Source organism: Canis lupus, chromosome 3 (genome assembly GCF_048164855.1).
Source record: "Canis lupus baileyi chromosome 3, mCanLup2.hap1, whole genome shotgun sequence".
Taxonomy (NCBI): Eukaryota; Metazoa; Chordata; class Mammalia; order Carnivora; family Canidae; genus Canis; species Canis lupus.
In genome coordinates this window covers 21,449,211-21,473,939 of record NC_132840.1, presented here as the reverse complement: position 1 = coordinate 21,473,939, position 24,729 = coordinate 21,449,211, and the positions used below count along the sequence as shown (strand labels likewise).

The 24,729-nt window shown below is 50.8% G+C and overlaps 1 protein-coding gene across 4 annotated transcripts in view; it reads right to left on the bottom strand.

The window, feature by feature from the left end:
- Positions 1 to 24,729, bottom strand: part of KIAA0513 (KIAA0513 ortholog) — a 59,529-nt gene that overhangs the window by 5,185 nt on the left and 29,615 nt on the right. For 3 of the 4 annotated variants that reach the window (XM_072819489.1, XM_072819491.1, XM_072819490.1), the window contains 9 exons: positions 14,427 to 14,899; positions 12,321 to 12,420; positions 11,393 to 11,466; positions 8,412 to 8,482; positions 6,578 to 6,782; positions 5,669 to 5,709; positions 5,059 to 5,137; positions 3,083 to 3,160; positions 1,836 to 1,865 (listed from right to left, as the gene is read on the bottom strand). In XM_072819489.1, the coding sequence (XP_072675590.1) occupies positions 1,836 to 1,865; positions 3,083 to 3,160; positions 5,059 to 5,137; positions 5,669 to 5,709; positions 6,578 to 6,782; positions 8,412 to 8,482; positions 11,393 to 11,466; positions 12,321 to 12,420; positions 14,427 to 14,755 (1,007 nt within the window). In that variant the 5' untranslated portion in view covers positions 14,756 to 14,899. The remainder of the gene's footprint in view (positions 1 to 1,835; positions 1,866 to 3,082; positions 3,161 to 5,058; positions 5,138 to 5,668; positions 5,710 to 6,577; positions 6,783 to 8,411; positions 8,483 to 11,392; positions 11,467 to 12,320; positions 12,421 to 14,426; positions 14,900 to 24,729) is intronic. The other variant, XM_072819492.1, reaches the window with a different exon arrangement.

Below are 24,729 nucleotides of genomic sequence, written 5' to 3'. Positions count from 1 at the left end.
GGTAGGGGCAATGGAGAAGCCAAAGGAAGAGAGAACCAAGAACAGCAAATCTTAACTCCTCCCCACCCCCAGGCCCAGGGCCACTCAAGTGGCCATGGCTTAGCAGGAGGCCGCAGGACGTCAGGAGCATGATAGCCGTGAGGGCAGGTGTCACTCCCAGCCTCCTCTCGCCGATAACAGGATACCGTGAAGATACTCAGATATGCTTCTAGGCATGATGCTCATCCCATCCCTCGTTCCCCCCACAGTTACCCTCAGGATCATCCAGGCACATCAATCCTCATACCACATCAGGCCTGCAGTGTACAGTTTCATAGGTTGTGCAGTGCACAACCACACATCATGTAGGATGACCCAACAGCCTGACCCTCCTGACCTGGATGAGAAAGTCATTCTGTTTGCTGTGGCAAGGACTAGAAGTGGGGCATTTAACCTGACCTCTGAAGAAAGAGATGCAAGGTCATTAGCAATCAGGGGATCAGGTGCTGTCTGCAATCAAATCAATTCCCTAAAACTGAGATCAACATCCAATCCCGGTCAAGGTCTAGTGCCACAGAGGGCAGGACATTGTGTCAAAACTGCCACACTGGGAATCCAGATGTGGACCACAGATGCCTTTGGAAGTGGAAGCCTTTCTGCCTCTGAGCATCATCGGCTGAGTTTACTATAGAGGAGATGTGATGCTGGAGGCATGAGGCTCCCCGGGGACCCAGAGCCCACCCTCCCACTGCACGAAGAGAACACATGCTCTTCTTCCAGGTGAGACCCAGGGTATGTGTGGGTGTCCGGGTGGGGGGCAGGTCCAAGATGTGGTCAGACCACGTCTGCTCTGGGTGGCATAGCCCACGTGGCCCCGGGGCCGGTGCCCCCTGGTGGGCTCAGAGGCGGCTGCGATGCTCCAGTTCTGTGCCTCAGCAGAGGTGCTAAGCAACCCTGCCCCTGGGAGGCCGCGGTGAGTCACACTCCCACCCAGAGAGACTGTGGGGACGCGGGGGCTTTGTACTAAGGGGGGGGCGGTGTCCATTATGCCTACATGCTCCTTTTATAGCCATAATAACACTGCATAAGAAGCAAGATTTCTCATAAACAATAAGCACTAAAAATACATCACTGATTAAAGGAAGCGTGCTTTGGGAAACGTCCAGCGAAGAAACAATCCTTGTATCAGAAACTGTATTTTGAATAGGCAGGTCCTTAACTCCAAAAATATATTACAAAAGATATCTAACAAATACGAAGGTCGAACGATTAGGGTTGGACTCCACCGTGGGCTGGAAAAAACAAGCCAGCCCCGTTCTAGGCTGTTCTCTTCAGGGGACCCTCCCCCTCACACATACATGCACACACAGGCTCCCCACCACACAGTGGCTGGGAGGGAGGGGACCCCTTCCCAAGCCTGGCTGGGGCAGGGGAGGGCCTGCCAGACCCCTGCTCACCTCTGCGCCTGGCTGCAGAGAGGCAGATCCTCTGTACCCACCCACGGCTCCAGGCTGCGATGGGATTACCAAGGGTAAAGTCAAGGGGGTGGGTTGGGGGCCTGCCTAGGAGGGGCCGGAGCAGCCAGGGGAAGGCCTGAGTTGCTCAACATCGGACTCTGCTGCTTGCTCTCTGAACTCACACTGGGCCTTGCAGAGTCTTGGATGCCCTATTTGCTTCCTGTTCCTGGTGCTCTGTCCTCGGTGAGCCCCCACCCGTCACCAGCCTGTCCCAGCGAGGGGCCTGCCCCAGTGTCTGGGCTCTGCCCCTGCAGCAGCTAGTGCACGGCTCCCGCCCTGAGGTGGCCCTGGCGGGGACCCCCGGCACTGTAACATCAACAAAGTCACGTGGACACACACCTCTTCTTCTCCTCCTCTCCAGCATCCCCTCTGGAGCGGCAGCAGAAACAGGTAAACAGAGGAACATGTCAAAGTCATGCAAGATATGTGGATGGAAAAAAGAGAACAGCGAGAGAGGAGCATTATTACAGGCAGAAACAGAGAGACGGAGAGAGACGGGGTACTCGAGACCATTTATCTGCTAGGAGCCCGACAGCTACAGAAGCAGCAGGAGGAAACCCCATTCGCCTACAAGCATCTAAGCGCTCCTTCAGTCTGGTTTCCTGGCAGAGTGTGGGATTCTCTCAGTAGAATCCCCGGGACTGGTTCAGCATCTTCCCCTCTGTGTGCTCCCTCTGCCTCCCTCAGGAGATGCAGGCCGTCCCGCCCTGCTGGGGTGCAGCTGCCCCCCCCCGCCCCAATGGAAGGACTGCACTTCAGTTCCCCCCAGCGCTATGGACTGGCCATACACAGCAGGCACCTGCTGTCTCCTGCCAGGGGGAAAGGCTGAGGGGGTCTCCCCCCATTAGAGAAGGAGAGGCTCAGAGACTTCAAGGTCCCATGACTGGGAGGGGGTGCCAATTAGGGGGCCCAGGACTGGGAGGGCTGCTGCCCTTTCCTGCCTGGCAGCTAGACACAGCAGGCAGCAACCCTGGCTCGCCATGACCAGAGCGGGAAGGACCACCAGACCTCACTGCCACACTGTGCTTTGTGTGACAGTTTACAAAGGGGGTCTTCTGATATGGCAAGACCACCCTCGGGGAGGCTGGCAGGATCTCAGGCTGCAGATCAGAGCAGTAAGCTGAATGTAGCAATCGCATGTCCCCAGACGTTCACTCTCTTGAGCTGAATCTGCGGGGGGTGGGGGTGGGGTGGGGGGGGTGCGGCCAGCCCTGTGCCCCATAGTCCTGTGGCATGGTTTGTGCTCAGGATTCTCATCTCTGACAGCCATAGGCAGAGTGGCTCCTTGGGGTTCTTGGTGGTTTCATTCTGAGGGAGTTTGCATTTTGTAGGGGGCGGGGTCAGGCCAAGTCATGCCAGAGGCCAGGACAGAAAGCGCTCATGCAAGCTGAGGACCCCCACCCATGAAGCTATGCGTGCCCAGGACCCTCCAGGCAGTGCGCCAGGCACCGGGGTCAGAAGGTGCTGAAGAAGATATGGACGCACTAACCCAGCCGTCCTTCTGCTCTTCTCTGCAGAAACCAGAAAATAAAGCCACTCCCCGGTCCTCTTCCCCGAGGCAAGGCGGGCCCAGACGCTGCTCCTACCTGGTGGTGGGAGACCGCTTTCTCCTCTCATAGTGGACAGCGTCAAAGAAAGCCGCGTTCCAGAACCTCAGCGTGTGCCTGTGGGACAGAGGCGGGTGTCAGTCCTCTCCAGGGAGGGCGGGGAGGCAGGTCTCAGCACACTGGAGGGATAGGGCGCACGGATTCCCACCACATCTATAGGGCTTTCGGACAAGTTGCAGAGAGGCAGAGTAGAGAAGAGAAAAACGAGCATGTGCCTTTGTCCTAAACCAAGGCAGTTCCCTGGCTCCCGGCCAAGGGTCACATCTCTTCTGGGATGAAGGTACAACATGAGTGACGTGGGGGCAGGACGACGGAGGCCAGGTGGCTAAGTCCCGCCTCCATCTGGTCAAAGCTGAAGCCACCTCCTCTGGGACGTGGATGAAGGCCATCTTCTGCTTCTCCACCCCCACTGGGCCTCCCAGAGGAAGCCAGAGGTTTGGGGACACCTGCTGCCTCAGAACAGGGTCTAGTAACATAAATGGGAACCTGGCACAGACAGGCACAATGCAGAAAACAAACACGTTCATAGATACACAAGTAAGAGACATTATTCTTAAATTCATGGGTCTGTAAACTACACAGGGTGCGTGGGCTAAACCCAGCCTGCTGCCTGTGTACACCGGGGTTTACGGGAACACAGCCGCACCCATTCACACTGTCCACAGTGGCTTTTGCACAGGCAGAGCTGAGCACTTGCCCAGAAAGCCGAAAGTTTTTATCACTGGGGCCCTCAAGAAAGAGTGTGCCAAGCCCTTTGGGAGGTGATAAGACAGTGGCCAAGTCACAGTCCAGGAGGCCCAAGGTGAAGCCCTAGACAGGGGTGACACGGCTGGTAGCTTCTCCCGGCTTCTGCTGAACCTGGTGCAGCTCAGCCTCCATACAGACACAGGCTTAGGGACAGCCCCGCCTGGGCCGCCCTGGCCACACTCCCGCTCTGCCCTTCCTGTAGCCAAGTTCTCCAAGGGCCGTACTGTGGCCTTCGAGGGAGGGGCATATCTGACACCCTTGGGGCTGCAGGTGCCAGCTCTCTGCCCACTTGGGAGTGAACACAACACGGTGATGGGGACGCTTCACAAGCCTAAACAGCACAAATGGTCATTCACAGAGTGAGATTGAGGGCAAAGGTCTCCTGACCACCCGTCCCTCATTTACTCATGACCTTCATTCCTATACATTCATATAAAACAGCTTTGTTGGGATATAATTCATGTACCATCAACTCAGTCTTTTAAAGTATACGATTCAGTGGTTTTTAGTATATTCAGAGTTGTGCAAGCGTGACCACCATCTACTTCCAAAACATTTTCATCCCCCCATGAAGAAGCCCCATGAAGAGTCCCTCCCCATTCCCTGGTTCCCTCAGCGCCCCACAAGCACTCAGCTATTCTGTCTCTAGGGACGAACCTATCCTGAACGATTCATCTAAATGGCATCATACACCATTGTGGTCTTTCGTGTCTAGTTTTTTCACTCAGCAAAATGTTTTCCAGGCTCACCCATGACTCATCGGTCAGGGTCTCATTCCCTCACGTGGCTGAAGGGTACTGTGTGGCATGGTTATACCACATTTTATGTGTCCATGCATCACGTGTCCATGCCTGTGGACATTCAGGTTCTTTTCAGCTTTTGGCTATTAGGAACCTACATGTATCGGTTTTTGCTTGGGTACCTGTTCTCAGTTCTCTTGAGCACCTAGCTAGGAGCGGAGCTGCTGGATCACAGGGTAACTCTCCACTAACATTTTGGGGAACCACCAGACTGTTGTGTGTGGCTGCTGCCCTCTTTCCATCCCCATCGGCAATGTATGAGGGTCCCAATTTTTCCACATCCTCCCCAACACCTGCCATGGTTCACCTTTTCTATTCTGGTTACCCTGGTGGGCAGAGCAAGCTCCGTTTCTGACAGAGATGGAGATGTCAGGAGCCATGGCCCCATAGGTGCGAGGCCGGCCTTACCAGATGGGCTGCTGCTTCAGGTGTGTGTACAGGTAGACCTTCTCCCCTTTCCTTTCTTCCTCCGGGCTGCACATGGTCACTGTAGGCAGGCGACAAAGACAGACCGTCGCTCCGGTTGTACCCCCCTGCTGGCAGACCCCTCAGCATCCCTCCAGGCAGCACTGCTTCTCCCCAGTGGTTATAGGAACACAGTGGAAATTCTAAGATTGCTTTTCTTTGTTTTTTTTTCAAGATTCCTTTTCTGCCGCCCACAGCCAGGAATAATGCTCCTGCCCCCTGGCGGTGGGGACTTCTCCTGAAGGAGGGGTCCCTGGCACAGCTCTCCCAGCCCCAGCAATACTTTCCTTCACTTCCCTGGGATGTAGAATTTAGTCCTTGAATCCTCTCCCCAGAGAAGATATTTCCCCCAGAAATTCAACAGGTGAGCAGAGGCCACAGCGGAATGACGTCAGGAGTCATCCACGGTGGCATCTCGCGCCACAGATGGTCAGGGGCCAGTTCCTGGGGGGCTGACTGAAGACCCCACGGGGGCCTGGGTATAGGACCAGGGGCACTGTTGTGGCCGCAGCTGGGCACCTGCTGGGCCCGGGGAGCACTGGGAGGCACTCACCGGTCTTCTGTGGTTTCTCCTTGGGCTTGTTCTCATCCTCCCTGGGGGGGGGGGGGAAACACCACAGCAGTGACAAAATGACCCCCCTACACATTTTCTCAGCTCAAAGGAACCGGTCTACCTGGCTGAAGCATGATTATGTCTTTTCGTAATGGGGACATTTAATGTGGTTTTCTCTGAAAAGGTGCTATTAAGTCAATGCTACATTTGCCAATTGTCCATCTACCAGAATTAAGGAGATGTGGCATGTAGGCTTCTGTGCATCATTTTCTCTGCATCCCAAACTGTCTGGACCACAGAAGGAATCTTCCAAGTCACCTGGCTGTAACCCACCATGAGAGGGGACTGTGGGGACTGCAGTGGGCATGGCGCAGACACTGGGAGCCCGGAGTACCCTCTTGTTGACATGCCCCTTTCTTGGGAAGTCTTCACTTCAACAACCCGTTCCCAAGCGCCCAGTCCCAGAAGGCTCCTGAGCTCCTGCTACAGAATGGCTGTCCTGGGGGATGGGAGTCCATCCCCTGCCTACCCGGTTCCGTTCACACTGGCTCTCACCACACTTCCAGGAGGAAGGGGGCAAGAGGGCTTGCAAGTCCCCTCCTGCTCGCTGGCAGTTTCGACATGCTCCCCATCAGTCCTAGAAAACCCTGATCCCCAGGGACACCCCTGCCTGTCAGCCAATCCAATGGCATTTGCAAACCACAGAAAACTCTGTGTGGAGGGTGGGGAGTCAAGTGGGGCCGGCAGCTGTGCTTCCCAGGAGCGGCTAGCAGGACCCTAAAGTTACCCAGGGCGGCCGCACAGACCCCTCCATTGCCAGGTCAGAGCCGCCCTATCACTGCCTCTGCACGTGGCCTCTGCCCACGTCATGCCTGGCCCTCGCCATAGCCCTCCTAGTGACACACTTACTCGTGCTTCTTGGCCAGGGGTCCCTTCAGCTTGGTCTCCAGCCCCCCAAAGAAGCCCTTGACATTCTCTGTCCTGGCCGTGTTCTTCAGCAGCCGCTCAGCGATGTCCTTCTTCTCTGCCAGCCAGCTGTTGGCGGATTTCAGGTAGGAGTCGATGCTCCCTGCAGGCTTCTCCTTGGACTCCATGGGTAGCAGGAGCGGCTTACCTGAGGGGATGAAGGTGGGAGGTAGCAGGAATGGCACCGCACAGCTTAGCAGGAACAACAGGGTGCCAGGACCCCTGGTGGCAGGGGCGACAAGTAGAGGCCCCAAGATGCCAGGGGAAGGTGGCAGGCCGGGCCTCTCAGGGCCACAGCTAAGCACCCACTGCATACAAGATGTTAGCCAGGGCACCCAGACTGCAGAGGAAACGGGAGGACCAGCCCTGAAGGAGCTCAGCGACCTGAAGGTGGGGAGCAAGGCACACACAGAGCTACGCTGTGCTGGAGGAGGCCAAGGATTACAGGTGGCCCAAGAACCTCTCCCTGTGCTGGGAGGAGGCAGGTGGACTCAAGAGAGGCTCCGGGCCCTGCTGTGGGCCTGACACTGGCCCAGGCAGGAGTGGGCATCCCTGGGGAGGGGGGAGGGAAGGGAAGACAGCACGGCCAAAGGCTCTCCTGCTGGTCAGGGTGGCCCCTACAGGTCAGAGGCTCTCCTGCCAGTCAGGGTGCCCCCACAGGTCAGGGTTTCCTGCAGGTCAGGGCGCCCCCTGCTGGGCAGAGGGTCTCCTGAGGGTCTAAGGGTCTCCCACAGGCCAGGGTGCCCCCTGAGGGCCAAAGGCTCTCCTGCGGGTCAGGGTGGCCCCTGCTCATCAAAGTGCTCCTAAAGGTCAAGGTGCTGAGTGTCCCCTACTAATGTAAGCAACTGCACAGATGCGATGCAGACAAGCAGCAGCCACTTGAGCAGCTCTTTGAGAAGGAGCAGCACAGTGTGGACGAGAAGTTCCCATTTGACCCAAAGGCCTAGCATGAAGGACCTGCCTAGTGGTGGCCTGGCCTGGAGCTAAGGCAGTCTGATCAGCTGTCACCAGCAGAACTGAGGCATGGAGAGGACAGGCACTTGGGAGTAGGGGGAGTACAAAGCCAAACTGCAGAGGACTCAGGGTTATAGCATCAGAACAGAACTGTGCATCCTGAGAAAGGTGGGAAGGGAGGCCATGCTTACTGCTGCCCTGACCCAGCTCCAGACCACATGCAGGCCCCCAGCAGCCTTCGCTCACAGCGGCCTGAATGAGTCCCTGCTGTCACACCCAAGGAACTTCACACAGGGAGCCCTCAAGTTCCCATTACCAGAAAGTTCCAACACAACGAGCCAGAAGAACTGTCAGGCATCAGAATAAAGAACAATCTGTACTCTTCATAAGAGCATCACCAACCCACACCCAGGGACGCGTTCCACCCCAAGGCCCTATATTGATCCTCCCATTCTCTCCAGTAACCAACCCAATGTCGTATTTTGCTAAAACATGAAAGAATGTTCTCACATCCAGCAATCCCTGAGTCTGCCACGGAATCTCCCACCAAATGAACTTAGCCTCTCATCTAGGCACTGGGTGCTTTCCTTCCTACCATGGATAGGCAACTTCATGACCCACAGTGTGGACTACCTCTTTTCCTCCTGTTTCAGGAACCTTACTCCTTGCTCATCCCACCCTAACCTCAGGTTCTGTTGCTTTCTGGAAGCCTCACAACTTTGCTGCTAGTGGGAAAGAAATCCTCACTTGATGCCACGTTATAAAGTGACAAGTCTTGAGTTTCCATGTTTTCCCTCCACAGAGGCTGTGTCCGTAGCCTTACCGATGTGATAATAGGTGAAGCACATGGTCATGAGGTTCTTGGCAGGCCCAAAGTCGTCCATCTGATGACACCTAAAATGACAAGTAAGGCTCGACTAGCTAAAGAATCATTTTACCCAATTTTATCAGTGCAAGTTCATGAAGCAAAACCTAAGAATTTTATAAATATGTCCACATTAATACTTCACTCCCCAGATGCTATGTAGAAGCAACAAAAAAGAATCTCCAATTGGATGAAGTGCCCATAGGCACACAGCTGGGGATTGGTCTGATCCTGGGCAGGAAGGAGATCTTGGTCTATTAGCCTGGCCTCCTCTCCCTTTCAAAGTGGAACAGCAAGGCTCAGGAAGCTCAATCCTATACACAGGAGCAGCGCCAGGACTGGAAGTCAGGCCCCAGGCCAAGTGGCCCTCCAACCCCTAATTCTTAGGAATTAGCAGTGAGTTCGAGGGTATACTAGTCAGTGGTTTTCAGACTTGAGTTACATTAGAATCGCCCTGAGAGTAGCCCACCTGCTGGGCCCACCCCCAGAATCTGGTTCAGTGTTTCTGGGCTAGGACCTAAAAAGAATGTGCATTTCTAACAAACTGCCCTGTGAAGCTGATGTTCTAATGCTCCTGGGCTCAGGGAGAGCACTTGGAGAACCACTGGGAATATGAATACCTACCCTATATCACTTGCCGAAAATCAAATTAAATTGTTAAACACAAGAACCTTTTATATACCAAAAAATGTTCCACAAATGTAAAGGATTATAATTACTATATTATACTTACTACACTAAGGTTTATGAGCTACACACAGATCCAGTCAGCTTAGCAAACAAAAAAGAGGGGGGAATCTTCAAACAGGGGGCCTGCCTGCCCCTAGAAATGTGCACTGTGACAGCTGCAAATGTGACACTGTTGCCCACTGCAGCACCAGAAACCAGAGGAGACAATGAGGAGGAATAATCCAAGGACCATTGATGGGGTGCAAGTCAAATAAACTATGATACATTTAGATATCAGAACACCATATAGCCATTAGAAACGAATAATTAATTGTATGGGGATGCAATGCTCTTTTTTTTTTTTGGAAAAATATATACTCACTGGCATGTGTCATTGATAGGGGTTATCACTGGAAAGAGGGCCACAGGAGTGAGGACAGGGCTGTGAGAAGAGGTTTCCTTTCCATTTTAGGCACTATGCCTCTCTACCCTGTTCTGTATTTTTCTTTCCTGTTTAGTTTCTAACTTTGCACAAATATTACTTAAAAAAAAAAAAAAAGTCAGGACGTCTGGGTGGCTCAACGGTTGAGCATCTGCCTTCGGCTCAGGACATGATCCCTGGGTCTCGGGACCGAGTCCCACATCGGGCTCCCTGCATGGAGCCTGCTTCTCCCTCTGCCTGTGTCTCTGCCTCTCTCTCTGTCTCTCATGAATAAATAAATAAAATATTTTTAAAAAAGTCAATGGAACTTATCTATACAATGGGGTCAGGGACAGTTTTCTCTTTTAACATAAAAATAATTTAAAACTTGAAGACCTAAACTCTGCCAATAAAATCATAAAGGACTATAAATTAAAAACATAAAACCCTAATAAACTAAAAATTGTAAAGCTCAAATTTTAAAAATACATATTTTTAGAAGATCACAAGTTTTTTTTTCCTTTCTTTTTTTCCTCCAACCATCCACAAATACATATGCTCACCCAGAAATGGGGAGGTTCTGTGTTTTAGTTGGGTTGGAATTTGAATGTATTTTTTCCCCTCTCCTATTTTAAGGAAAAATTCAAAGTAAATGCAGAATTAAATATGTGTTACCAAGCGGGACAGGTGCAATCTTTGCAAAATATGGATTCGTGAGAAATCCTTTGGATGGGAATGTTTTGAAGCTGAGGTATTCTCAGAGCTCGAGAGTGTGTTACACACAAGACAACTGGGCCTGTTTGAAACCCGCTCCTTCCGTGATGCTTTCTTGTCCCTCCACCCTTGCCAGCTCTGAGACCCAGAATCCCACATGAGCCTATCCTCAACTTGGGACATTCCAAGCAGGTGCTGGAAAAATAAGGATTCTCCTCTTTTTGGTCTTTTCCCTCTAGTCCATGCTCTGTGTTCGTGGGGGGAATTAAGAGATGAGGACACATCAAGACACAAGGGAATTAAGGTTCACAAGAGCGGTGATGTTTCTGCTGGGATAAGAAGGGGAAAGAAAAGGAAAGGAGGGGGGTTTTCAGGCCTCAAAACATGGAGGCAAACCATAAGGACCAGGACCACGGAACCACAATGAGGAAATAAGGGTAAGTGGGGCATAAACAACTGCCAGATTGGGGCTTCCTCTCCCCTGCCCCTAGATCAATAAAGCTGTTGTTCACCTCCTCAAGGCAGAGACACATCCTGTCCTTTCATGCTGGTGGGGGTGCTGTCACCTGCTCTGACGCAGGTCCAAGATGCATGACGTGGGCCTGGCAGTCCCAGAACCCCAGGGCCTCAGGAGGAGGGAGCCTGTGAGTCACATGGCCTGCCTCTCACAGCTACACAGGGGCAGGAGGGGCCCTTTTTATCACCCTCGGGCTTCTACTGTGCTGTGATAAAACGTTCCAGCAGGGCCTAATTAGTACTCAGGGCAGGCCCAAGTCATCTGATCACATCATTAAGTGGGTGGTTATCTAGTTGGAAGTACTTTACAACAAGAAATCAAGAAAAGGCCACATCTCCGCTGCAGGAGGGCAGGGTCAATTGCGTGTCATCCCAGCTTGTCCTATGGCCCTCATGGAGGGATTTACTCCCACCTAACCTCTACTGCCAGGGGAGGACCCTAACTCCCTCTTGCAAGAGGCTGGTAGGACGCTGCCTCTCAGCAGATGGGGGGGTGGGTGGTTCAGAGCAAGTGCCAGTTGATGACGCAGGTGGCTGTTATGGCTGGGTTAGTACGGGGTAGGAGAGGCGGGGAAGACATGCTTGTAGGACAGAGGCTTTGAGTGACAGCATTACTTACTCAAACAAGACGACAGCGAAAGACTGCACCAGGCGGTAGAAGGTTGGCTCCGAGACACACTTGGAGTTGCAGCGCTGTCCAGGAATAGGGCAGACACGTCATGGAGCGAGCAGGTGGTGGAGGCACGCTGTAGCTCAGATGGGTGCTGGGCTTACCATGCTGAGCAGCACTAGACACAGCCCGGCCATGAGCCTGGGACGGGAGCAGCCTCCCCTGCTTCACAGCAGCCAGGACCCTGAGCAGGGCGCTGGCACCAGGGACAACACCACTGCTTGGCAGAGCACAAGCCAACATTTTCCTGCATCTCCTTGAAATTTTAAGAGCTAGGAACACCACACGCTTACCTACACAACACAGAACAGCTTGGAGGGATTAAACCCGCAGATGACAACATGGGAGATTTCTGGAGTGTAGTTATGGGCTGTTTCTCTATTTTTTGCTGATTTGCATTTTCTAATTTCTTTTTGGAAAATAAATTGTGATAAAAAAATACTTTAAAAACTAAGGGCCTAAGCCACTTCAGAAAAAAAAAAAAGCCTACAAGATATTTACCAAAAAATCGTTCTTTTCTGAATTCACATGGCTGTCACTGTCTACATTATCTTTATAAAAACTGAATATTGAGGGTTATTGACTAAAATTAGGCACGGACATTGTCCACATGCTTGCCCTTAAAAAAACAAACTGTTCTGTAATTGCAAGCAGTTTGAAAGACTAGTTTGCTCGCTCATTTTTTCTAGTAGAGGCACTCGGATGAGCGACTTCTCACTTCCCGCTACTCTAGTGAGGTCTTTGGGGAACATCTTTAAGTAAGTTCTACTAGTTTCTCAGCTGGATTGTTTCCCGTGACTCTTTTCTCCAGAGTGGGTGCTGCAGAGGTGGCGGGAATGTGCCACACACCCCTGCGCCTCCCGACGCCGCCCCTCACCTGGGCGCTCACGTATCGAGCAAACCACTCGCGGCCTTTCCCGTTCTCACTGCTACAGTACTCTCCAAACTTGGCTTTCTCCTCCTGGTCCAAGTCCTCCCTGAAAGGAACAGAGGAGGCAAAGCAACTTTGAATCCTCTGGAAGAAATCCAGCCACAGCGGGGAAGAGGCAGGAGAAGGAACAAGGAAGTATGGCACCCTAGGAGCAGATGCCTAACTTACACCAGCTCATCCCACCCTCGGGTGAGCCCATGAGGAATTGGGGTCTTTTCTATCTCAAAGATGAGGAAACTGGCTCAGAGAGGATCAAACACAGCTAGAGAGCAGCAAACAGGAGCTCCATCCAGACTTCCCGGCTCCAAAGCCCAGGCTCTGTCCCTTGCGTCCTGCCTCCAGTGAAGTAGGAGCTCTGACAAAGGTAAGGTGACCGTCTGAGGGCCTGGCTCTCTAGCTCCACTGCCTTCCCATCCACTAGGGCTGAAATCAGCAGAGAACCATCCAGTGAATTCAAGAATCCCTAATCTGCTCAGTCTCAGCAGGACATACTGGCTTTGGTTGGTTATTCTGAAGAGCCAGTCGGCTCACCCCTCTGACAATCCTGGCTGTGTATGTGAGGGATGGAGACTAGGGGACCCTAGGGGGTCACCAATGCCAGGGTGAACAGAATGCTCACCTGACCTTAAACTACTTCTGATCCCTCTTCGTGGGAGGCTAATAATCTGCCCCAGATTTAAAGACAAAATAAAAAAGAAACAGAAGGGCTGAAGATCAATTAGCTCATGCAATTTTTCATTTATTTAAGGTTTTGTAGAAAACATCTTGGTCTCATTTATCCCAAAATACCAACACCAGATGAAATCGGAGAATTTGCCAGCCAGTTTGCAGTGATTTCTGGAATGCTCTTGAAAATGCATCCGGCTCAGTTGTCCGTGCTCCATACTGCTGACAGGCTGCCACAAATATAGATTGGCCTTCCTGACAAATTAGCAAGCTTCCATGCTTTCTCCCCTTTCATTAACTGGGTGTGCTCAGAGAAAGCAGACCAATTCCAGTGTTAGTCAAACAAAATTAGGAGGGAGCCACATCTACTGTTCTCCTAGAATGCATTCAAAATCGAACATGAATGTGTTTTTGCAGAGGCCATTATTTGGATTATCACTGAGCTCTCTTCCCTCATCTAACTGCAAAGAAAGCGGACGCACATCTGGAAAAGGCAGACATCCATCTTGCTCAGTTACAAACAAGGGGCCTTAATCATGGTAGGAAATAGTGTACACTATACATGGTGCCAACAGGCAGTCTTATTTCTTCACTAAAACGGAAAATGATCCCTTCATTTGCTTAGCTCCCCACACTGAAGTGTGTGCATGGAGAGTCCAGAGGTTTCGTTGAAATGCAGATTCAGACACAGTGGGTCTGGGTGGGGCCCAAGACTCTGCATTTCTAGCAAGTTCCCATGATGCTGATGCTGTAGGTCTCTACATAAGACAAAGGAGCAGCAAGGCCTCCAATGACCAGTGTGTGGCAGGGATGCAGGGCAAAGCTGACATCTAAAACCCAGGAATTTGGGTTTGCAGGCTCTCTACCCCCATGTTGGGATAGTAACAAGTGTGGGTGGGGGAGCTGGAGGCCCACCCACAGACACCCCCTCCTTAGTCTGATCCCAACCCAACCTCTGCTCCAATTGCCAGGGCTCCCATTTACCCCTTTAAAAACCATAGAAGAAAGGCAAGAAAGAGTAGCAAGGAAGCGTCCCCTTCCTGGCAGTTGCTGGAGGCTTAGCTGCCATGAGCATGGTGAGGAGTATGGGTAACTGAAACCTTTTGGCCTACACACCTCCTGCACTGAAAGTCTGCCAGCAGCAGCGGTGCCCTAACGGAGTATGAGTCTGACAGGGAAGGCTGAGTAGCTAACCTGACATTGCTCAGACACAGGTAAGCAAACTAGAGTCCTGGATTTAGCAGCAAGGATGTGAGCCTATCCTTGGAGTGGCTGGAACCAGGGGTGAGGCTCAGAACCACCCAGGTGGCCCATGGAAGCCTGGGCCCCAGGGGATGCCCTATAAAGGACAGAGCCGGGAGCACAGAGCAGGTCCCAGGGGCTCACCCTCCAGAGAAGATCTTTTCCACGTAGCTGCGCATGAACTCCCGGAGCTCCGGGGCCTCCTCATCCTTGGTGGACTCAGTGCTCTGGTTGGAACAGAAGGACTCGTTGGAAGAGGAGCGGCGGTACTGGTCCCAGGATGGGTGTGAGGGCGACTCGCCCATGTCATTCTCACTGTCCGCAGACTCTGTGGTCTCGCTCTCCGAAGCACCGTCGCCCTGGGAGCTATCCCCATCCTGCAGCTTCGGAGGCAGGGCTTCCAGGGGTGAGGAGGCAGACGGCTCAGTCCCGAAGTCTATCAGTGTGCCCACGGGGACGTCCAGGGCCTCCATGGTTCGGGGAGGCTTCCAGGCTGGAGGGCTGGCAGATGGGATTCCCGCTTGTGTCAGTGGGAGCTGGAGCCCAAGCACATGCGTTGCCTGGGAGTTGTTGGGCACTAGGAGTCTTCGGGGGCAGCTCTCATGGCCCTAAGGCATCTAGAATGGGAGATGTATAAACATTATGACGAGACGGGATGCATAGGGGGAGTACAGCAATGAGAATCCAAACTTCTAGGATTTGGGTCTTTGCTACACGGACATCATTTCCCTACTGTCTACTGTTAAACACCTGGTACATGGTAGGCACTCAATAACTAGTTGTTGAAATAATGAACACATGAATACCAATGATCAGGACTCCTCCAAATTACACTAATAGACTTCAAAGCCACTGCACCTGCTGGGCCCCCCCTGCTCTGGCCTACCAGACTGATGCCAATAAATAAAAAGGCTGGAATCAGAAAATCACCAGGGATACCTCTGCCACTCACTGCCATTAGTGTCAGTGGCCGTGGGAGACGGTTCATCTTGTACATTGGGAAAAGCTGCCTCTGCTCAGCACATGGGCCCCTCACCTCCTGGGCTGGCATCTCTTCTTTCCTGGGCTCCTTTCTGAGGACTCTTCCACTCAAGGCCTAGAACATTCCCAGGCTGCCAGACAGATGTCTCTTTTCCTATCACTCAAACCCTCTCATGGCTTCTGAGCATCTTTTGCTGCCTAGACCCACCCTCTCCTTCCTGCCCTCCCTGCACCATAGCCACCTAGACGATGGCATCTGGCTCACGGGTCTGTTCCTTTTGCCCTCCCCCCTCCCCACTTCATTCCTTCTTCCTGCCTCACCCTGCCCAGATGCTGCTCGCCCCCAGGGTGGACACGGTGCCATCTCTTCAAGGAGCTCACACACGTTCTATTCAAAACTATTCACTGATGGCTGTGTGCACCTCCAGCATTTTATTTACCCCCATTTAGAATTCTGCTTGTTTGATGGGTAGATATTACCATTTCTGTTTATCCCACTGAAGTATAAGCCCCTGGAGCACCTCTGTGGCCATCAAGTTGTCTAGTGCAGTCTCGACTAAGGAAGTATTTGCTGTACATCTGTGAATGGATGGACAGAGCTGCCCATGAATGTATTGGAAGAGCTGGGCAGGGGCAGGGAGGGGAGGGGTGGTCCAGGATGCTGGTGGAACAGCAGCAGAGCTGGGATTAGTCTTTGCATCTAACTAGGTTTCCGAACTGCCATTTCGGGAGTCACCTAACAGTTCTGGGACCCTCCTTCCCCAGCAGTGAGACGCAGACAACTCAGCATGAAGCAAGAGCCCTCCTGATGCATCATCTCCTCCAGGCAAGAGCAACCACAACCTCAAGATTGGTCATGTCCCTCTCCTCACCTCTGCAGACCCCAAATATCTAGGACAACACCTAGCACACAGGTAGCTGCCGACACTGTGGCACTAATGCATCTTCTGAGGGTGATTTGATATTAGATTGCATTTGCTGCCTGTTAAGAGCTTAATGTTCACAAATCGATCATGAGTTCCTCCAAATTCCCCAGCTCAGGATATTTTTAAACACCCTGAGTCAGAAAGATGGAATGGCTGACTCCTTATTGTCGGAGTGGCAACAGTATGCTTTCAGTGGAGTCCTACAAAGCTTGCCTTGGTTCAAAGAAGAGAAGAATGAACCTCCACTCGAAAGAACTGTCTGGGCCAGGGGAGTCACATGGGGTTTTTAGGAGCCAGGAGACAGCACTACCACTCAGAAGACACTGAGGAGATTAAGGAGTGGCAGTCTGGGGCTGCATCAGCCCTGGCTCCCCTCCTGCCACCTGTGCCCCCCGCCTCTGCTCTCTGGGCCAGGGTCTCTCCATCTGAGACACTGTGGTCGAGCTTGAATTCTAATGTCCTTCCAGCCACCATATTCTCAGAACCTCCAAAGCACAGAAAATGACATCTGTAACAACACACTGGGTGTTAAAAACAGAAAATCACACAATAGGAAGATGTTTGCAGTCACTATGATAGGAAAATTGGGTTAATAATATCTGTATTATAAATTCACCCAAATTGAGGGGCACCTGGATTATTTTAAAAAATAAGTAAATAAAATATTCATCCAAATCCAGCTGAAAATTGTGTTCTAATAAGTAACACAAACTACTCAAACAGACAAGGCACATAAGAAGAAATACTATTATTATTATAAATATTTTAAAAGATTTTATTTATTTATTCATGAGAGACACAGAGAGGCAGAGACACAGGCAGAGGGAGAAGCAGGTTCCATGCAGGAAGCCCGATGCAGGACTCGATCCTGAGACTGCAGGATCACATGCTGCTGAGCCACCCAGGCATCCCAGAAATACTATTATTAAACGCTTAGACAATTCTTCAACCTACACTACTAATCACACATGTAGATAGGTCAAGTTGAAACAATTGGGTACCATCTTATACTACTAAATTAGCAAAAATCTCAAAATGCAATCTAAATGCTGGTGAGGTGATTATAAAGTTAATATTCTCAAGCAATCCTGGCAATAGGGATAAATAAGACTCTAGAAAGTTTGTTTGTTTACGTATGTATGTATATAATCTCCACACCTAATGTGAGATTAAAACTCACAATCCCAGATAGAGTTGTATGCTCTTCCAACTGAGCCAGCCAGGCATACCTAGAAACTATTTTTTTATAATTTTCATTTTTTTATCCTCTGATCTAGGAATTCAAAGGCTTGAAATTTATCCTAAGGAAATAATACAGAACACTCAAAACTGGTTACATGGATAAAAATGCTCCTTGTAACAGTATTTCTAATCCTGATAAACTGGGGAAATCTAAATATAGAAAACTGGCAAATAAATTCTAACAATTTGATGCAACAGTAATCAGTGAATGATGCAGTAAACAATCAGAGCATGAGTGAATGATGTTCATGTCAGATAAGTAAACAAAATAACCTGTGTAGTCAACAAATATTTACTGAATCCCATGGCATGCCATCCTTTGGTCTGGGTGCTGGGAATACTGTAGTGCATAGTGCATGAGTTTTAACTTTCTTATAATAACAATAAAGCATATGTACAAAGAGGGCTGGAAAAGAAGATAGAAGCTTATTATAGTCCTAGCACTGGGGTAATTTTTCCTTTTGATTTTGTTCTTGATCAGAATGATACAGTTTGCAATAAATAAATATTCAGAGGGAAAAGGAAACAAATTTCTGTATCTTGAAACAGTTTCAAGCAGTCAGAAGGGCTGCATCTTTTCATGCCAGGATCAGGACTGCAAGATCAGAGCAAATTATCACGGCTATTTCTGATCCAGCCTGAGGCTGGCAAGCGGCTCTCCTAGCATCCCCCTCGCTCAAAATTCTGAGAGTGTGTGAGTCATCCTTTCCCAGAAGCCTCCTCTGTGGGCTCAGGAAGGGGGAACAAAGTGAGAGGCCTGATGGTAGGGGAGAAAGAGGTGGGGGAAGACCCGGTCCAGGGTGTGTGAGGGTACCGTGGGCTGCAGCGTCCAGGCCCAGGCCCCGTGCAGAAGAGAGCACCATCACCACACACGCTGCTGTCCCCTGGCCACCTCAGCCCAGGGGTCTCATCTCTCTTGGGGGAGAAGACAGGGGTACAAGTCTGTTCACGCAGCTGAGACACCAGGGTGAAGCAGTCATTTGTGGGTAAGGGCCTTGAAAGCACCCCACTGTCTTCCTTCAAGAAGGAAACATAATTATGGGCCTCCATGCAGGACAGGGTAACAGTCACTCTGTCATCACATGCCTCTTGTGACTACCTGCGTGAGGCCAGCCAGAGAACACAAAGGAAGTGGGCCCAGGAGGAATCAATCCCACTGTCCCTACCAGAGCCGGCCAGGTGCTACACTCAGGAATGTAGGCCCAGCGGTACAAGACCTAAAGAGCTCTCCAAAGAATTGCTGAAATGCACTACACGAAACCTTCCAATTCTTCAATACTGGCAACTAATTTAAATTTATTTCAAAACACATCTGTGGATTGCACCCCAATCCCTTTGACTTATTCTATGTGCAAGGAAGCTCCCAAACCCAATGCAGGGCCACAGACTCTAAGACTCAGGGTTTTAAATCACAGCAGGACATTTGCAACTACAGACTTTGCATATTAAAATGCTTTGCTATAGCCTGGAAGCAGAACAAAACTTGCTGCAATTGTACTTTTACAATGTACGTCCTGGGCCTTACAGCACAGCTTTCTCCCAACCAAATTAGGCTAAAATTCTAAGTAAACCTATAACACAAAGGCCTTAACCACCCACCTGCTCAACAAGTATTTCTTTTCTTTTTTTTTTTTTTTTTTTTTTTAATTTTTATTTATTTATGATAGTCACAGAGAGAGAGAGAGAGAGGCAGAGACATAGGCAGAGGGAGAAGCAGGCTCCATGCACCGGGAGCCCGATGTGGGATTCGATCCCGGGTCTCCAGGATCGCGCCCTGGGCCAAAGGCAGGCGCCAAACCGCTGCGCCACCCAGGGATCCCAGTATTTCTTTTCTTAAGTAGGCTTTACACCCAATGTGGGGCCTCATGACTCAAGGTCATGAGTTCTACTGACTGAGCCAGCCAGGGACCTCTCAATAATATTTATTGAGCAGCTACTGTGCATCAGCTAGTGTGTCAGCAGCTGGAAATACAGTTGTGAACAAAGCTGTAAGGAGCATCTGGTTGTGTGTGGGGGGGGGCACACAGGGTAAGAGATGGAGTGGTAGAGGGTGGGTAAGGGCAGGGGGAGGGTAAGAGACCGTTAATAAAATGGAAATCCTAACAAGAACTTACAGTGGCACCGAGTACTATGTAGAGTCTCCAGGCAATGTCTCTGAGAGCCCTGAAAAAAAGGGCTTCTTTGCACTGGGAATCAGGGAGGCAGATATGAGCTGAGGAGAAGGAAGGATCGCCAAGAAGACTCAAGGGTCCTCTGACAGGAGAGAGATCTGGGCAGAGGGAATAGTCTGGACAGACGCCCTGGGCAGCAATGACTTTGGAAGGTTCAGGAACCAGGAGGCTAATGAGGCGAAAGTAGCTGCTCATGGAGAAGAAGCTGGCAGGACATGCAGGGAAGGCTTGCCAGCCCACCGCTGGAGTCTGGGCTGATGGGCACCCATGGGAGGAGGTCAAGTACAGGCAGCTGCATGCACAGGACAGGAGTAGGGGGGCGGGGGGAGGCAGAGGCTGGCCAAGGTGGTCACATTCTGGTGGGAGGCTTTCTGACCCCCTCACCTCCACCCCCACTCCCCCAAGCCTTTTCCTGCCACTGAGTCCCCAGTTGCAGAAGGAACTTGCAGGAGACTGCCTTCTTGTGGCTGTTCAGCCACATCCCCAGGGGCCTTTGCTCAAACTCTGATTTCCCCAAAACCCCAGAGCAACCAGAGCCAGGACTTCTCTAGCAGGTTGACCTTGAGCAATCAGATGAGGCTCCCTGGGCAAGAATCCAGAACTTTCTGTAACTCTGCCCCTTGCCATCCACCTCAGACAAATCCGTCTCTTTTAGAGTCCCCAAGAGCTAGCAGACATGCTGTTCTAACCACAAAGAGAGAAGGGCCTGCAAAGCCTTGTTCGCTCAGCGTTCCTAACATGCTGGCTCATACTTGTGTCCATCCATCTCATCTCTCATCTCAGGACACTAGTACATTAAGGCTCAGAGACTAACTCCCAAGCATACAAATAGGAAGTGACAGTGGGCATAATCCAGTCGCAGCCAACCTGCAAGCCCCTGCTCTTGACTACCATGTTGCCCCTACAGCTATCTCTTTGGTGTTCCCTTGGAGCTACGTTTCTGCTGGGTCAGGGCTTTGCACGTTACTAAGGCTGACAATGGGTGCTACCATATTACCTTCCCCCAAGCCTGGACCATGGCCATATATATTCAGTGGGCTTTATGTCTGCTTCTTCCTTTCAACTGTAAGGTCAAAACACCACCTACCCTCTGGGATTCAGAGCTCTGACTCATTTGCTTCACTCTGGGTCAAGCATGGGGCAGTGTTCAAGGAAGGGCAGACCCACTCTGCAGATGAGGGAACTGGGACCTATGAGGCTGTGTCTCAGCAGCCAGAACTTCAAAGCCCTAGCCTTTGACAAAGGCATATGGCTTAGTACTTTGCCTAATGACTGGCCCAAAGAAAGCCAGCCGCCTGCCTTGGGTTCCAGCTCCACTCAGACTCACACCGGAAGTCAATTAAAAAAATTATTTTTAAGCCATCTTTGCACTCAGCGTGGGGTCTGAACCCACAACTCTGAGATCAAGAGATGCACATTCCACTGGCTGGGCCAGCCAGGCTGCCCTGGGAAAGTCATTTGAATCAGTACCAATTCCTATTTTTGGAAAATGTGAATGTGAATTTTTCTTTACCCAGACTCATTTGGAGTATTGTCAAGATAAAGGAGATAACACACGGCAGGTCTCACGGAAATGTGTTACTGTCCTCCTGGCCCATGAGGAAGAGCCGAATGAGAGCCCTGCCACGGCAAGGTCGAGACAGCTGAGGGAGGACACAGAAGCTGATACTATCAGAACAGTCTATACTTTCCAAGGCACAAAAGTACATAAAAACATTGTTTTGGACCACACCATCAAGCTGCTGGGCAAGTACTATGTTTTTATTGCCACTTTAGAGATGAGAAGTCTGGGGCTGGGGGAAACAGGTGCATGGCTAGAGGGGTCACCTGCTGGGGGGGGGTTGTAGAGCAGGAACACCTACTGTTCTAGGAGTAGAGGTCAAAGGTCCCTCATAGCTTCCTACCTGAGCTTCTGCTACATTTTGACCTCTCTCCAGCTGTAAGGTGAACATATACTTGCTGGAACCTCACAGTAAGTAGTGAGCTAACCTCCCCACAGAAAATCCACCTTGCTTTGCCTAAGGGTTGCAGACGGCCAGGTCAAATCAGGAAGAACTGCACATCCCTGCCCAATGTTGATTACTGAAAGTCCTTGACTCTGAGACTCAAGTCATAAGACTTTCAACCCCATCTGCCTTATGCAAAGGTACTGTCCAAACACAGAGAAGGTGAGGGTCCTGGATGTGAAGCAGAAGGTAAATAACTCTCCCCTGCAGTCATTAGACTCACATAAACTCTGGGATTCAACCCCTGAAGGGTGGTTTACCCCACACATCTGGGCATCCTTCTGCATTCAGGTAGCCTTCTTTGCCTAATATCAACTGGATGCCCTCTATGGCTTTCTAGTAAATCATGTTCAGAAAACACACCTGAAGGGGGCGCCTAGGTAGCTCTGCCAGTTAAGCATTTGCCTTTGGCTCAGGTCATGATCTCGGCCTTGATACTAAACCCACATCGGCCTCCCTGCTCAGTGGAGAGTCTGCTTCTCCCTTGCCCTATCCCTCTGCCCTCCCTCTGCTTGTGCTCTCTCAAATAACTGGATAAAATCTTTAAAAAGGGGGGCACACCTAGGTGGCTCAGTGGTTGAGCCTCTGCTTTCAGCTCAGGCATGATCCTGGGGTCCTGGTATCCCCAGCAGGGATCTGGCTTCTCCCTCTGCCTGTGTCTCTGCCTCTCTCTGTGTCTCTTATGAATAGATAAATAAAATCTTAAAAAAAAAAAAAAAAAGGAAACAAGAAAATACACCCAAAGAACCCCAGAAAAGTGTCTTTTCTTCCTCTGTGGTTGTGGATATAGGGTGTGTTAAAGCATCTGACTACATAAGCCATGATGGAAGGAGGCCAGTGACCCTTAGCCCATCCACACTAGGTCAGGAATGGTGCCAGGACTCAGTCAGGAATAGGGCCAGAGCTCACCCAGGGGCAGCAGAAAGTAAGTCCAACAGCATCTTCAGACTTGGGCACTGCATTCTTTTCTGCAGCCACATCTTAGCTGAATGCTGCCCACAGTTAGAGGAGACAGCCCAGATAAGGGGATGCCCTCAATCCTCACCACATAAGATAGAGCCCAAAGAGCTGAGCAAGGATGCTTTTAACCTGAAGCTGTGGTTCCCAAACTGGTGCCAGGGCACCCAAGGATATTTGAACAAATTCACAGGGGTGCTGTAGGATATTTCAATATTTCAAGGAAAACATAGCAATACTCGACATCTTCCAGACACGGACTGAACGACTAGCTCAAAGTAGCTCACAGTTTCACCATTAGGTCATGCTGTATTCCTTTCTATGACCTTGTATCTTTGTGAAGTTGAATTTTCTGCAGTTTGCCACAATAAAAAGCAATTTGGAACAAGAAAATCAAATAGAATGTCCTGAATTGTCCATAAGCTGGGAAAGCACCCAGGGAGCCTTCCTGTCTGTTCAGATGAGCCAGCTTCAAAGGTTGTTGCCTCTTACCATATCTACTAACATCCCAAAAATCAATATGGAACAAGAAAAGAGAACGGCCATGTACAACAAAGAATGAAACAAAAAATAGCTTTTAAATGGTGTAGTATGCTGAGCAGTGGTCCCCCAAAGGTGCTCACGTCCTCATCCCCAGAACCTACAAATACATGAGCTGACATGGCAAAGGGACTTTGCAGGTATGATTAAGTGTGGTGCCTTGGGATGATCCTGGGGTGCCCATCATAATCACAAGGTTCCTTAGAAGGGAGAGGTAGGAGGGTCAGAGTCAGGGAGGGAGCAGGAGTGATGCTCTGCTGCTGGTTTTGCAGCTGGAGGAGGGGTTGTCAACCAAGGAATTCAGGTGCTTCTAGAATCTGGAAAACTCAAGGGTAAGAGTCTCCTCTGGGGCCTCTAGAAGGAACTTGTCCTGCTCACACCTTGACATTAGCCCCATCAGACTAATTCTGAATCTCCATCCCCAGAAGTGTATGTAGGACAGTAAATGTGTGAGATTTGTTAAATCAGCTGTAGGAAACTAACCAAGACAGCTAGTATGTTGTTAGGACCTAAAGACTCACTGAAGTGCCCAGTACTTGCTTTAGCCTAGGAGTGTCGGGACAAAACGAGTGAGACACTAAGGTGCCAGGAGTGTGGGGACCTCCGGGCCTGGGCCTGTGCCCAAGCCAAATCCCTCGTCTGCCACCGGAGCTCAAACCCGACACAGGCTGCATATGGATCCCTGTGAAACTGATGCTTCCCAGCATCAAGTCAAGCTTGTGGGGATCATCCGGTTTCCATCTCCCTCCACCATGAACATATCATTAGACAAAGGTCTAGAGACAGAAGGGGGGATAAAATCTCTCGTCGCCACCATGCCTACAAATCCCATCTCCTTTCTGTGTATTCCCTTCTAGCGCTCGTGCTTATACCATATCCATGCCAAGGAAAGTCTGAATGTTTGCTGTGTACCTGGTGCCTGGCTGTCCCTCTCTCATCTGCAAACATGCAGGTGACCTCACTGAGAGTCTTCTCTGGTCCCCCAAAGAGTGTTTTATTTCAAGTTGGCCTACCAGCAGGTCAAAAGGGTTTGGCAGGAACAAGGTGAGACAAATCCTTGGCTAAGATTTCTGGTCTCTGGGGCTGTCCTGAAACAGGCGAACCTGATCACTTTATGAGGTTACTGTCACCTGGTTTTCTTCCACTATTGTAAGATATAATAATGGATAGTTTCCAGGAAAACGGTGCCTATTGAAACTGCTGGAGTGGAGGAAAGGGAGAAGGGAGACAAAGCTAAATGCAATCATCCTGTAGAGAAAGGCGCTGCTGGGAACACCAAAGAGTTGAAAGAGTAAATCACCAAGGTTATCCGGAAGCCCCAGGAGCTGCTGTTTCCCCGTCCCCTCCCCCACCCGCCTGCCACAAATAATCAGCCTCAGGGCCAGGGCTCTCTCTTCCTGCTCAGGCGGCATTTGCTCCACACACTCCTTGCTCCCAGGCTTGCCTCGCCCCCTAGAGTCTTGAGTCAGAGAAGGGCCCCAGTGGGCTAGCCTGGGGCAGGCTGCAGTGAGGAAGCCCCCTGAACCCCTCTGCACAGCTAGGCCCTCCAGTGCCCCAGCCAGAGGTCAGACACTAGCCCAGGCTGGTAAAAACACACTTCCTGTTGCTCAGAACCTCTCGCACC